General features: G+C 35.4%; 1 protein-coding gene across 2 annotated transcripts in view; it reads left to right on the forward strand.

Annotated features, from left to right (window-relative positions):
* Positions 1-7,235, forward strand: part of C5H12orf4 (chromosome 5 C12orf4 homolog) — a 58,065-nt gene extending 50,830 nt beyond the window's left edge. For both annotated transcript variants that reach the window (XM_052000467.1, XM_052000468.1), the window contains exons 16-18: positions 4,561-4,618; positions 5,732-5,799; positions 6,621-7,235. In XM_052000467.1, coding sequence (XP_051856427.1) covers positions 4,561-4,618; positions 5,732-5,799; positions 6,621-6,713 — 219 coding nt within the window. In that variant the 3' untranslated portion in view covers positions 6,714-7,235. The remainder of the gene's footprint in view (positions 1-4,560; positions 4,619-5,731; positions 5,800-6,620) is intronic.
* The last annotated feature ends 8,913 nt before the right edge of the window (positions 7,236-16,148 follow it).

Genomic DNA, 16,148 nt, shown 5'->3' on the forward strand with positions numbered 1-16,148 from the left:
TTATCAGATCAGGCCACCAGACTTTTCTGGCCTCCAGGAGGAGTAGCTTATGGCAGCAGTGATAGCTTGATGGGCTCTTGCATCTCCCTCAAGGCGGTCTTTTCCTCTCCCAGAAAGTCCAAGAAAGATCTTCGCCTCGTGAAACAAAAGGATCGTGGCTCTCATCCCCATCCCAAAAGGAGGGCCACACTCAAAGCAAACCTATCCTTCCTTAGCCTCAGCTCTGTCAAAGCAATTGATTGTCAATCAATACTCAGAAAGCCTTGGAAAAGATCCACAGCTCCCATGCAGTCAGAGTACAATGAATAATGTGTCCTTCAATGAACTTTTCTTGCCTCTTAGGGAAAAAACATCAAGGCAGGAAAGAGCTGGCAAACTTGGCTCATGGATTGGTTAGGTTGACCAGTTGTCTTTCTCCTTTTTATTTCTTGTTTCAGGAAATGAGTCAGTAGAGGAGTGAGGGGACATATATTTAGAAATGAAAGTGATAGACAGATATTTCAAAAAAATTAACTTAATTTTAGAGAAATATATCAAAATGGTTTTTTAAAATGAGAATTAAGTTCTAGGAGTTTTTGTGTACTGTAGACTTTATATAAGTCAATAGTATGCTATGGCATCAAAAAAAGTTATTATAATCTTAATCTGTTTAATTATAGGTACAATAAGAAAAGCTTTATATAAAATTAAAATGTTTATAGGCATATTTTTTGTGGTAGCAAACATCTGAAAACAAAGTAGCTGCTCATCAATTGAAGAATGGCTAAACAAATTGTAGTGCATAAACTTAATGAAATATTAATGTCATAAGATACAATACCTCTCCTAGATCACTATCTTGTCATGGCAGAGGGGCTAGCATAGGTCAGTGAAGATTACCCCAAACAGACAAGTCATAGTAAAGATTTGTGACAAATGATGATCCACTGGAAAAAGAAATTGCAAACCACTCCAGTATGTTTGCCCAAAAAAACCTCATGGATTAGGATGTTATGGGCCACAGGGCCACCAAGAGTCAGGACACAAGTCACATAACAACAACAATAAAGAACTTGGAGAAACACATGAAGATTTATATTACCTGATGAATGGATAAGGAAGAGGAACAGGAAAACATTATACTAAACAATGTAAGTGGAAAGGGGGGAAACCAGGAACTGAATATTGTATAATTGTAATAACCTAGTTAATCCAAGGGAAGGGAAATATAATTCCCACCCACTTTTAATTGTTTTGATGGTATTATATTGTTTATACTTTAAAGACGGTTGCTATTATTTTTGCTAAACTATTATTTTGTCCTCTTCTTTAAATTTTTTGATTACATGTCATCAATAAAAAGATTTTAAATGCTTTTAGGGAGAGATGCAGTGTTCTGAGCTATAGAATCTGTTTTGATCAAACTTCATTTGGAGACTCACATTCAATTCTGAACACTACCTTCAGCAAAAACATTGGTAAGCTAGAGAGCTCCCATAAAAATAACAAGAATAATGGAAAACTTTGAGGTCAAGTCAGAGACTTCTTGAAGTAACTGGGGGTGCTTAGCCTGAAGAAGAGAAGACTTAGGGAACATAAGTGTCTTCAAATATTGAAGGATTGTCATCTAAAAGGGGATTAAACTTTTTTTCTTCTGGGCTCAGAGGATAGAAGAGCAATGTGTGAAATTTGCAAAGAAAGCATATTTAATCTTGACATTAGGGAAAAAACCTTAGGGGGGCTACATCTAGAGGTAGTATATTCTCTTTCATTACTGGTTTTCAGAGGCCAAATAATCACTATTTGGTAAATTATAGTTGAACTAGAGGGGCTCTAAGGTTCCTTTCAATTCTGTTATGATATGATTCTATGATGTTTAACAAATATAATCGTACATTTTCATAAAGGGAATTCTTTAAGGCTGGTTCTTTTTTTTTCCTGCTGGTTTGTGTGTGTGTGTATGTATGTATATATATATATATATAGATATATAGATATATATATCTATATATATATATATATAGATATAGATATTATATCAAATCAAATACTTTCTTATAATCAACAAACACATCAGGATCTGGTATTCTCTATATCTTTCAATCCATTGTATGACTAAAGATATGGTAGTTGGTAAAAAGAATTATAAAGTCTGTCCTATTCTCTTTTTTAATTTTCATCAAAAAGTCTTCAGAGTCTTCATTGTGTCATCTTTTTCATGAAACTTTTCTAGAGATGAGAAATTAATATGGGTTGCTAGTTAATAATTACCTTTCAGTTACCTTTTTAGAGTAATTATATCTATTTTTTCCCCTGCCCTTGAATATTCATCTTCCCCTCTTCAAAATTGATTCTCTCAATACTATCAAATCCAGTATGGATGGATTTCTTCTGTGTATCCTCGATCAGATCCAGCTACTCTTCCTGTCTTGATAGCTTTTAGAGGCAATTCTATTTCTTCAAATAGCAGTAAAGTTTAGTCTAAATGTAGTATCATTGATGATTAAAATAATTTGTTATAGAAATATTAATAGGTCTGTTTGTTGTCCTTCCAATTTCAGCTATATATACTTTTGGAATGGCCAGAGTTATTTGTGTCTCACATGAAACTTTCTGCCGACTCATTTTTCCTCTACCACTCTCAGCTGTTTTATTAATCAATCTAGCCTACAATCTTAAACCATCCTCCTTTCTAAGATTTTGCAAATGTGTTTATATCTTTTCTTGGCATCTTGACCACAAGTCTTTGCTTGGCAAGGAGGTCAAGTGTTCACTGGCCCTTGTGGTTTCTGGACACTTTTTGCTTCCTCATTATGGCAACTCTTTAACACTGGTAAAGCTTCAACACAGTAACTCCTTTAAAAGCTCCACAGTTGTTTCTTTGTGTATTATTCCCTCAGACAATACAGATTAGCCCTGGAACCCTATATATGCTATTGTAATTTCACATCTCTAACTAATGTAGCTTATTTAGAGGTACTATATATAGTATGTCCCCAAAATTTTAGTGTAGTTTTAGACTAATAAAGTTTTTAAGCTTAAAACTGCATTAAAATTTTGAGTTCCTACATTATGTATAGGTGGAAAAGTTTATGGAAAATTTATAATGCTTCTTAAAGTGTGCGTGCTATAGAGGTATTTGTTAGAGGTTAAATTAAAGTAGCTATTAACTTGAAATTAATGGGGTACATTGGTACCCTCAAATTGTAAAAGTATAAGATGAAAACCATGAGAAAGTTAGGTAAAACCTGGAAATATTTTAAACCCTCTATAAAAAGGCTAAAAGGTCTAGGATCCTTTTAGGTAGAAGAAATATCCATATTAATAAAGCCATGGATCTTTAAAAGCATCAAAGTAACTGTCAATTTGAGAATTAAATGAAATGCAGTTTTCACCATATCTGAGAAGAGGGGGGAAATACTGAAGGATAGAGGGAAAATCATTAAAGGAATTACCCAAAAAAGGCCCTTGAATGTATTCAATGAGATTCTTTTTATCACTAAGTAGACCTAAAAGAAGGGGCTAGAGAAAGGATTTACCTGAAATAATTCTTGCCTTTTAAGAAATTCTAAACAGTTGAATCTTAATTATCCATAGCAATGTTATAAATTAGTAGAATAGATAATCCTCTTGTATCTGGGGGCATCTGGGAAGAATGAGAGCTGCTGCTTTCTAATGGAGCTGGATCACTGATGTTCCAAAACCCAGGGACAAGAAATATCTTCTTAGGAACGTGCGATGGTGTGATGTAGGCTTGCCTAAAGGCGACTGGAGTTGGAGGTAGCAGGAGAAAAGTCCCTCCTTAACCCCATGCTGAGATTTGGGAAAGCAAAGGCTTCTGAAGCCTACACAGAGTAGTTCTAAGTCTAGATAGATTGAGAAAAAGTTTTAGTGACATAAGGAGAAGTTAAGTGTCCTGTAGTGATAAAGAATAAGACTAAAGCAAAAGAGGCTTTGGAAACGAAATTATTAACCTTTTCACCGGTATTCTCCTTGTCTTCTCTAACTGTATGTATCCTAGTAGTACTTTTAAGTACTTAAGTCCCTTAAGTATCGCTAAGGTATTGATGAATACCAGGTGAAGAAGTGAGGAAACCTTGGTCATGCTTCCCTGTAGAAGATCTGATCTGTTAGTACCCCAAAAAAGTAGGGAGACCCAGTGATAGAGTGGAACCTGAAAGGGTGAACTGAGACCTATATGGACAAGGCCTCTTGCATGCTACCTTACCTTATACCACCACAACAGAAATAGGATATGGTAGAGGATGAAGAAAAACATTCTGGGATTAATTGGCCACAATTGTCAACAAAGGACATGATATACCCAGGGTTAATCAAGTGTTGATTTCATTTTTAATAGATCATGGTGAAAATTGAACATACTGTCAAATATATTGGGGTTTTTATTCTCTCCTCTGTTGATCTGTTTTAAGGAAAAATTCAATGGTAAGGTAGCAAGGAGAAGGTTATGCTTGAAAATGAACATAATGTAAAAAATTAAACACAGCAGTAGAAAAATTTCTACAGTAGAAGAAAACTAATGATGAAACTTTTCTATTTTTTATTTTGTTTTGTTTTCAGGAAATGACCATACCGTGGTGCTTAAGGAGAGCAGAACTTGTGTTTAAATGTGTAAAAGGTTAGTGTTTCTTAAAGAAAATTCACATGGCTAACTATTTGTCTTTATAAATTGTTGGCAAATAGGCCAGCCCAAAAAGAGTATTGAATGTTGAAAACTTCAACCCCAGTCTGGTACTTGTGCCCTAGCTTGCAAATATTTTAGGAAGGTCCTCCCTCTCCCTTTGCCAGCTGTAATGTATAATACCTTCTTTAGTTCTTCTGATACATTCCTTACCCCTCTCCCCCCATTCTTGTCTACTTCTGCTTCTCATTCTTATGAATATTGATCAGGATAAAATCATCTTAATTTTATATTTACCTGGCAAGGTAGATGATGTTATTTTCTTTTTAGAGAGGAGGGATTGTCTCTCATAGAGGCATGGATTACTAATAAATAGTGGGGCTAGGACTAGACTCAGTTCTTTTCACTACTTGTCTGAAACTCTTTCTACAGCATCATGTAACTCCTCTCTTAAACATTAACATCAGCCCAGCCACAGATCATTAAATTAGTTCTCAAGAAATCTTTAATAACATCTTAGAGCAAAGCATTTCCCAAATGAAGATAATACTTTGATATTTGAAATATGTTATTGATAATGATAATTGCTGCTCTGAGGGATCTAAGGGTATATAATATCTCTGAGATGAAGAAGAATTGAATAAATTTTGGAGCCAAATTAAGAAAACTAAACCTGTTTTCATTCTGAGAAATTTCAACACATAGTAAATATTTTTGATACATACACTAGTTAATGTTTTAATATGTACACAAATATTGAAATTTTCACCTGTAAGTCCTACTCAAAGTTCCACAGAACCCAGTTTTGGGAACAGTGTTTTCAAGCTTTAGCAGAGTTGGGGGAAAATAAAGGAGAAGAGTCTATTGTCAGATGGGTACTTAACTATTGCCACATCACAAATGATACAAGGTCCTAGGGGGACTAGGAAAAGCTTGTCTCTGTCTGAGACTTGGGAACTCTATCAGGCAAATGGCTCCAGAAAACTGAGGGAAAATAATGCCTCACAAAGAGAGTTTGAAATATTTACCTCTGCCCCCACAGTACGTAAGCAGTAGATTTGAAAGATCAGTATTCTTAGTTTAGCAAAACTTTCACTGGTTTTATTTCAGGTTTCATGATGGAAATGGCATCTTGGGATGGAGGGATTTCTAGGACTGTACAGTTCCTGGTACCACAGGTATGTTAATTGAGTCAGACTGACCCTACTCCAAGTCCCTTGCTCTGGCAAAGCACACTCTAGATATAATTTAGGCATACTCTTAGTAGCTTTTATTCCTGTAGTAGAAGGTTGAATGCAGAAAAATGATTTAAGAGAACCCAGAATCAGTCTCACGCTTAAACATAATTTTTTCTTTCAAAAAAAATTCTTAATTTTTATTGATATAATTTGTCTTTATATCTTCATTTCCAAGTATCTCCCTCCCTTCTCTCTTCTCAGCTAGTCATCCTTTATAATAAAGATTTTAAAAAATAGAAAGGGAAGAGAAGCAGTTCAACAAAATTTACTAACATACCATCTAATCTTATATTATCCTGTAATATTCCATTCTCAGTTTCCCATCTGAAAAGAAGGGGGAAAGGAGGTGCATTTTTTTTTTTACCTTTTTTTGGACAGGCTTGCTTATTATTATTGATAGTGTTCATTTTCCATTTTTTTTTCATTGACATTATGTGTATTGTTTTCCTGGTTGTGCTTATTATTTTACTCTGTATCACTTTAATTAAGTCTTTCTGTTTTGTATGGTTTTCCATTCTAATTTTCTCTCTAGACTTTGGCACATATTTAATACCAATACTACTTATTAAATAGCTCTTTAGCAATTACCTTGCATTATCATATTTATTGACAGTAAATATCACAACATTTATTTTCAAAGAATTAAATATGTCAGCATGTTTTTAAGCCATCATTGAAAGATAAGTTTCAAATTATTCAATGGTTAATTCTTAAAGGTATGATCTTATAACATGTGAAGATTTTTTCCTTACCTTTTACAGAGTATTTCTGAAGAAATGTTCTACCAGTTGAGTAACATGCTCCCGCAAATCTTCAGAGTGTCATCCACACTCACTTTGACATCTAAGCACTAAACTTTTCTTGGCCAACAAATTATGAAAATGGATGATTAAATGTTTTGTCATTGAAGAATGTTGGAATTATCTCAAAGTGTATTTACTTAGGTAATGAGAGTCATATGTGATAATGTAAGATGTATTTAAGTTTGTCAGATGGTTATTTGCTACATGAAATGGTGTTTAGTCTTTAATTCATAACATAATATTTAAAAAGCATCTCCTATGACAAGTCCCTTAAGCACCTTAATGAGACCAGTTATTAAATGTGGAATATTTGTGTACTCCACATTTTGCTTTTATCACTTGAAAAGTCTTGTTACACATGAACCCTTTATATAGAAAGTTAGCTGCATTTTTTTTTAAAGGAGGGTTGTGGGGAGACCTAACATTTCATGACCTTGGAAAGATATTAATTAAATCTTAAAATAATGAAAAATTTAAATGTCAATCATGTGCAAGACTTAACTGAAAATAAAATGTTCTTTATGCAATACTTATCAAGTAAAAATGTAAATAAACTGAAATATAAGCAGCAAAGAGAGTCTATGTGAAAATTCTTAGTGGAAATGATAATTGCTATTTCATTGTATCAACAAACATTTATTTGTAATCACCCAAAGTGTGTAGAACTGCTAAGTGATCCAAATGAAAAATAAGTCAGACAGTCCCTTCTCTCAAGGAAGTTACATCTCTTGGGGGAGATACTGTGTATATATATATACTGTATGTGTGTACACACACACACACCTGTATATCCAAAAAACATATCAAATAGGTGCAAGGTAACCTTAAAAGGAAAAGGATTAGGAGTTGAGGTGACTAGGAAAGGCCTTTTTCAGGCCTGCAGCATATGAGCTAAATTTTGAATGAAGCCTAAGCATAGAAGCAAGCAGGGAGAGCATTCTGGGTATGGAGCATGTCCACTACAAACTCATATATAAGGGATGAAGCATCATGTTTGAACAACAGCAAGTAAGTTATTATAACTAGACTGTAGGGAAGAAATGTGTGCTGGAAGTAGAAAAATAGAAGGGGATCAAATTGAGAATAATTGAGAATGCCAGACTGAGGAGTTTCTATGTGATCTTTTAGATGAGAGGGAGCCCCTGGAATTATGGGAATTTTGTTGGGAAAGTGGTGACATGGTTAGCCCAAGACTGGAGAAACGCACCTTTGTGACTCTGTGGAGGGTGGACTGGAATAGGAAAAGACTTGAAGCAAGAGGACCAATTTTAAAAAAAAATTTCATTTAAACATGTAGTAAAATGAATATTTTCATATTCAAAATAGATCTTAGAAAAAAAAAGATTATATGTAAAATTTTAAATCTTATGTACAGCTTGTTTTTCCTTTCACATATAAAATAAGTTAAACATATAACCTTAAAAATATATTTCCTCTATCCTTCCTGTACTGTACATTTTTAAAAAATACTTCAGTAAGTTTCTTTCATTCATTTTTTGGGGCCATGAGGCAATTAGGGTTAAGTGCCTTGCCCAGGGTCACAAAGCTAGGAAGTGTTAAATGTCTGAGGCAGGATTTGAACTTGGGTTCTCCTGACTCCAGGGTTGGTGTTCTATCTTCTGCACTATCTACCTTTAAAAAAAAAACTGGCAAGCCTATCACCAACTTAGCCTTGTCTCTCATGCCTCCCCCATTGGGGGGAAAAAAAAACTCAAAACAAAACAAACCCTTCTAACAAATGTGTATAGCCATACAAAATAAGTTCCTATATTAGCCATATCCAAAGATGTATTTCTCATTCTTCACCATCAGGAAGACCAATTGGGTCTATTGCAATAACCAAGTAAGAGTATTGTGATAAAGGCTTGAACTATTGTGGTATCTGTATGAGAACCATGAAGAAAAACAAAATTTGACCACTGATTGGATGAGTAGGATGAGTGAGAATGAGGGATCAAGGATGGCATTAAAATTATAAACCTGGGTAATTAGAAGGTTGGTGGTAACCTTAATGGTAATAGGGAAGTTAGGAAGAGAAATGGACTTGGGAGGAAAGATATATTCTTCTTGGGCACATTGAGTTTTCCCATGTGTACAGTATATCTGATAGAATTTTGTCCTGTATGTAGCTGGTGATTTGAGATTGAACTTTAGAGAGAGAGACTAGAGCTGCATATATAGGCTGAAATTCATATGTATAAGAATGGTAACTAAACCTATAGAAACTTGATAAGAAAGCTGAATTAGAATAGAGAAAGAAGAGGCAAGATTGGAGTTTGATAAAATATGAGGTTCATGGGATGCAGGAGCAAGGGAAAGAATATAATATGAAGTCAAACTGGATCTCTAAGGAGCTGAGATTAGAAAAGTTGCTAGACAGCAAGAATGTTCTGGGACAAGGGATAGAAGGAATGGAGCTCATGGTGTGATAAAAGATATACTTAAGAGAGAATAAAACACAGGAAGAGATGAGATTATAAAAGATTATGACTGGATAAAGGAATTCCAGAGTTATAGGACACTTCTAGGTGATGGCAGGATTACTTTGTGTAGCTGAAATAGAGTAAAAGAGTGAGCCGTAGATGTTGGGCAAATTGAGGGACTGAAAAGAGAGCATTTGAGAGAACAAGTATAATGAAGCCCTTTAGTTTGTGGAGGGGAGTTGGGTGGAAAGTCAGATTTCAAAGCATGCAATGCATTCATTGGGAAAGAAGGGAGAATGTCTTGGGTTTTTAAAAAGCTACCAAGAGCCTGAATGAACCTCAAAGAAAGAGGAATTGCTGAGTGATGACATTAAAGTAAAAATCTAGAAGTGGCAACAGAAAGGCAAAGATGCTTCCATCCCTATATCAGGACCAGTAAGGAGTAGGTATTAGGTAAAAGAGAGGGCACAACTAATATTTCAAAGAATGAACATAGATGTAGTGCTGGTGACAGCCAGTTCTCAGTGAATGCCAGAAGATGGAAGAAAAATGAGAAGAAGAAATGCAAAGTGAAAGGAAGTTTGTTGGTTACAGAACAGGCATTCCAGGGAGCATAATGGAAATGATGAACAGAATTTGGGAGTGGAGTTAGGGTTGAAACAGATGGGAATGAAAGATTGGACTACAATACAGATGAGGAGTATTAACCACTGGGGAATAAGTCCATGGGGTTATCTTTGTGTAGGAGGAGTTCCACAGATGAAGAAAGGTGATAGAGCATTCTGAATCTCTGCATGGCTTACCTTTGCACCAGGCAGCCTTATGGTATCCCAAAGTCATCACCCAAATTGGCTTCAGAGTATTGAACTGAGGGGAAAGGGGGATGGAGTGCATCCTGAAGCTCTTTGTTAAAGCAAACGCAAGCAGAGCCCAGGGTTGTTGAGTCCCAGAGCTATCCAAAAGCCTTGCAATATATTTTCTTTTTTTTTTCTTAAAGTATATGTTAAATACAATATATGTATACATGTCCCTACAGTTATTTTGCTGCACAAGAAGAATCGGATTTTGAAATAATGTACAATTAGCCTGTGAAGGAAATCAAAAATACAAGTGGACAAAAACAGAGGGATTGGAAATGCTATGTAGTGGTTCACACTCATTTCCTAGAGGTTTGTTGCTGGATATAGCTGGTTCTATTCATTATTGAATAAATGGAACTGATTTGGTGCATCTTATTTTTGAAGAGAGCCACATCCATCAGAATTGATCATCATATAGTATTGTTGTTGAAGTATATGATGATCTCCTGGTCTGGCTCATTTCACTCAGTATCAATTCATGTAAGTCTCTCCAGGCCTTTCTGAAATCTTCCTGCTGGTCATTTCTTAATAGAACAATAACATTCCATAACATTCATATATACCACAATTTATTCAGCCAATTGATGGGCATCCACTCAGTTTCCAGTTTTTGGCCACTACAAAGAGGGCTGCCACAAACATTTTTGCACAAACAGGTCCCTTTCCCTTAAGATCTCTTTGGGATATAAGCCCACTAATAACACTGCTGGATTGACCCTGGGCAAGTCACTTAACCCCAATTGCCTCAGCAAAAAAAAAAAAAAAAAAAAATAACACTGCTGGATCAAAGGGTATGCACAATTTGATAATTTTTTGAGCATAGTTCCAAATCACTCTCCAGAATGGCTGGATGTATTCACAACTTCACCAACAATGCATCAGTGTCCCAATTTTCCCACATCCCCTTTAGCATTCAGCATTATCTTTTCCTGTCATCCTAACCAATCTGAGAGGTGTAGAGTGGTATCTCAGAGTTGTCTTAATTTGCATTTTTCTGATCAATAATGATTTGGAACACCTTTTCATATGAGTAGAAATAGTTTCAATTTCTTCATCTGAAAATTGTTCATATCCTTTGACCATTTCTCAATTGGAGAGTGGCTTGATTTCTTATAGAGTCAATTCTCTATATATTTTGGAAATGAGGCCTTTATCAGTACCTTTGACTGTGAAAATGTTTTTCCAGTTTATTGTTTCCCTTCTAATCTTGTCTGCATTAGTTTTATTTGTACAAAAGTTTTTCAATTTGATATAATCAAAATTTTCTATTTTGTGATCAATAATGATCTCTAGTTCTTCTTTGGTCACAAATTCTTCTTCCACAGGTTTGAGAGGTAAACTATCCTATGTTCTTCTAATTTATTTATAATTTCATTCTTTATACCTAGATAATGAACCCATTTTGACCTTATCTTGGTGTATGTTGTTAAATATGAGTCAATGCCTAGTTTCTGCCATACTAATTAGCAATTTTTCCAGCAGTTTTTGTCAAACAGCGAATTCTTATCCCCAAAGCTGAGGTCTTTGGGTTTGTCAAACACTAGATTATTAAGGTTATTGACTATTTTGTCCTTTGACTCTAACCTATTCCACTGATCAACTAGTCTATTTCTTAGCCAGTACCAAATGGTTTTGATGACTGCTGCTTTATAATATAGTTTTAGATCTGGTACAGCTAGGTCATCTTCATTTGATTTTTTTTTTTTCATTAGTTCCCTTGAGAGTCTTGACCTTTTGTTCTTCCAGATTAATTTTGTTGTTATTTTTTCTAGGTCACTAAACTATTTTTTGGGAGTCTGATTAGTATAATACTAAATAAATAGATTAGTTTAGGTAGTATTGTTATCTTTACTATATTTGCTCGACCTATCCAAGAGCACAATATTTTTCCAATTATTTAAATCTGACTTGATTTGTGTGGAAAGTTTTTTGTAGTTTTGCTCATGTAGTTCCCAACTTTGCCTTGGAAGATAGATTCCCAAATATTTTATACTATCGGCAGTTACTTTAAATGGAATTTCTCTTTGTAACTCTGTTGGATTTCGTAAGTGATATATAAGAATGCTCATGACTTATGTGGGTTTATTTTGTATCTTGCAACTTTGCTAAAGGTGTGCATTATTTCTAATAGTTTTTTAGTAGAAACTCTAGGGTTCTCTAAGTATACTATCATATCATCTGCAAAGAATGATAATTGGTTTCCTCATTACCTAATCTAATTCCTTTAATCTCTTATTGCCGAAGCTAGCATTTCTAATACAATATTGAATAGTAATGGTGATAATGGGCAATCTTGTTTCACTCCTGATCTTATTGGGAATGATTCCAGTTTATCCCCATTACATATGATGCTTATTGATGGTTTTAAATAGATGCTACTGATTATTTTAAGGAAAAGTCTATTTATTCTATACTCTCAAGTGTTTTTAATAGGAATGGATGTTAGATTTTATCAAATGCTTTTTTTGCATCTATTGAGATGATCATATGGTTTTTGTTAATTTGGTTATTGATATGGTCAATTATGCTAATAGTTTTCCTAATATTGAATCAGCCCTTCATTCCTGGTATAAATCCTACTTAGTCATGGTGCATTATCCTGGGTATGATTTTCTGTAACCTTTTTGTTAGCATCAATATTCATTAGGGAGATTGGTCTATAATTTTCTTTCTCTGTTTTCAACCTACCTAGTTTAGGTATCAGTACTGTCTGTCATAAAAAATAGGAGTCCTTCCTTCCCTATTTCTTCAAATAAATCAACCTAAAAAAGTGATTCCCAGTAGGATTTTCATGCTTAGCAATCTTGTGACAATCTGATCACTATATTTGTAATATGATTTAATTTTTCTTTTCCATGTTTTTGCTGTCCCTCTGCCTATTCCCTTTTCTTCCCCTATTGCATTTTTTTAACTTTGCTTATATTTAGCTTTCTGCTTTCTCAGACTTATCTGCTGCTTTCTTCTTTTCTACTCACCACTTGATACTCTTTGTTTCCTTCTGCCTTTTTTACTTTTCACTCTGTTCCATTGCTTTCACTGCCTTTTCTTACCTTCCACCCCGGTACCAACTAAAGCTTTTTCAGCTACTTCCCACAAATAATTCACTACATTTATGACAGACGCATCAGGAGAAATGAGCACATTAAACACTCTTGTTCAGAAGACAAATATAGAAATGCCCAAAGATAATCCCATGGACTTATTCCCCAGGGATTAATACTCCTCATCTGTATTGTAGTCCAATCCTTCATTCCTCTCTACCTCAGCCCTCACTCTGTTCCCATATTCTGTTCATCATTTCCACTGTGCTCTCTGAAATTCCTGTTCTGTAACCAACAAACTTCCTTTCATTTTGCATTTCTTCTTCTCATTTTCCTTTTCATTTCAATCAAATGAAAAGATAACTTCACTGTTATTCCCCAACCTTTCTTAATTCTTATGTCTTCCCTCTATTGATAATTTCTTATTTATCCTGTATATAGCTTGCTTTGTTTATATTTGTTTAATTGTCTTCCTGGTTGTTTTTTAAGCTTCTTGAGGTCAGGAACTGTCTTTTGAGCCTTTTTGTATACATAGTGCACAGTACCTGGCACATTATAGGCACTTAATAAATACTTATTTATCGACGAAGTGATATAACAGGTTAAGTACTTTTGAAAACTTTAAAGTGCTAAATAAATACTGTCATTATTATTCTTATGTATGGAGACTCTGGTTTGAGGACTGCCACATGACTCAGCCAACTTTGATGTCCCCCTGATTCACACAACTCTCATATGTTACTCCCAGAAGCTGTAACATGCATTGTGGCCACCTCCCAGGATAGGGTGACCAACAAACCCCAAACCCGTAAGTGGGTTAGAGTTAGTGTGAAGACTTTCTCTGGAGCAATGGACATTCCAATGACTATGAAGCTGAATGAAGGAGGCCCTTGGAGTGCTTAGAGCTTGGTCAGATATCAGATACCATCTTGACTTTTGTCCTGCAGCTGAACTTGGATGACTCTGGGAGAAAGGGTGAAAACTGATGAGTTTGTGCAACTCTGTCTTACATAAATCTGATTCACGCCCAAGTCAAGATATTACCATGATGTCATCGGGCATCTTCTAAAATTAAGGACAAACAAGAACATCATTATTATATTGTAAATGAATAAAAGAGTAAAATGAAACCTATCTCAGTGTATTTTTCCCACTGAAGGGATTATAAGGTATTAAAGAAGAGAAATCTAATATATTGATGCTTGGATAGATAGACACACAATTTCAAGAAATAGTAAGTTACTTTCTGAACATTAAATTCTTATTGCTTTCTTTCATTATTTTTCACTATTGTCTGCTATGTAATATACAATTGTCATATATATTTATATGTATGTAAATGTGTGTGTGTGTGTGTGTGTGTGTGTATGTATACCATGAGGATCCTGATGCATAAAGGTAAATACCCTGAGAATTCAGTTCCTCAAACTCCTAGTCTAGCACAAGCAGACAGTTCTATAAACCTCTACAAAAAGTGATTTTTATGCAATGAGAATTTGTTCCAGACATGGGTAAGAGAGGCAGGAAGGTTGTTATCAGCCCTCAAAGGAAGGAGGCTGGCACACATAGGGACCAGAGACTGACAAGTAAGAGCAGGAGGAAGAACACATTGGGGTTGGGGCCAGTCACTTGGGGGGGCTGACCAAATGGGGAGGACAAAGAGGGAGCTGGATTAGGGACGTACACCAGGTAGGGCAAATGGGCAGAGGAGGCAATGGTCTGTCTCCAGCCTCCCTTCTGTTTTTATTTAAAAGGGTTTTATTTAGTATTTTTGGGGGAGGGATGGGAGGGACCTGGAGAGCCAATAAGCCAAAACCAAGGAATAGGAGCAGAGAAAGAAAAAGCACATTACCATACCATAAAGTTAACAACTGCTTTTTTGGAATGTGGATTTCTTTCAGAATTCTTTACATAAAGTTAAATTTGTTTTAAAAAGTGAGGACTATCTGTATTGTGTAGCTCTGTCCTACTGAAGATGAAGTCAGTTGTCTTGCCAAGGACTGATTGGTGAATCTCTTCAGCAAACCATATAATAATGTGCTTTCCAACCATTCTCACTATTCAAAGACACTCAATAAACACCTAAAATTTGCATATATTTATAACCAGGCAGAATACCAATCTTAAATAGTTCCAGTCACATTCCTTAAGGGTTTCTAAATAAGACAACACTGATATGAACACAAACATGAGAATAAATAACCAAACGCTTAACTATTTGAAGAAATTTCATATTCACATTGTATAGTAATTGTATAGTATTGTATAGTAAAGGGGATTCATTTTTTTTAAAGGTTGAAATAATAGAGGAAATTATCATTTCCCAAGTTTTCTGGAAAGACTCCATGGAATAAGATGGACTGTCAGGTGCTACTTGAATTCCTGGAAAGGAGAGGTCTTGGCAAGTTAGGTTCACAAAGGATATTTTAGGCTTATGGGGAATCTTAGAAGGCTAAGGGACAGGAATAGGGTAAAGGGACATAGCGATGGACAAACTTACCATAAAAGTTGAGATAGCTCAAACAGACTAGCTCCTTTTTTGGGTTCCGAGTGAGGTCTGAACATTAAAAGGAGAATGACTCAATGGGCATGAAGTTTTCTATTTGTATAAGCAGTGCTGCATTCCTTGCATGACAGCACAGTCCCTGAGGCCTTCAAAATACCCTTGGAAAATGGCATGTACCAAGAAGAGACATTGCCCTGAGGTCTTTATATCTATTACCTCTTCTCTCTCCCTCCCCCTTCTTCTAAATGCCAGACCAAGCAAGAGCTGACACAACCATTGCAAGGAGCCAGAGGCACGGTGCCCCAAGGCAGGGTGGTATACTTGCTCTGCCTTCATCATCAAGGAAAAACATGTAACTTTGACAACAAAGCCACCTTAGCGTACTCAAGAAATGGCAGTTCTAGTGAGGAAGCTAATGTTCTAGATGGCGTGAGATGTTTTGGTTTGTATCACTTCTACTGGATGCTATCCAATTGTCCCAGGAAGAAAAATAACAATGGGCAGCTATCTGGTGCAGTGTGGCCTCAGACACTTAACATGTCCTAGCTGTGTGATCCTGGGCAAGTCACTTAACTCCAATTACCTCAGCAAAAAAAGAAAAAGAAAAAGAAAAAAAAAAAAAAACAAGCACACCTCAGAGATATTATGTGTTTGGT

Source organism: Antechinus flavipes, chromosome 5 (assembly GCF_016432865.1).
Source record: "Antechinus flavipes isolate AdamAnt ecotype Samford, QLD, Australia chromosome 5, AdamAnt_v2, whole genome shotgun sequence".
In the NCBI taxonomy this organism is placed as follows: Eukaryota; Metazoa; Chordata; class Mammalia; order Dasyuromorphia; family Dasyuridae; genus Antechinus; species Antechinus flavipes.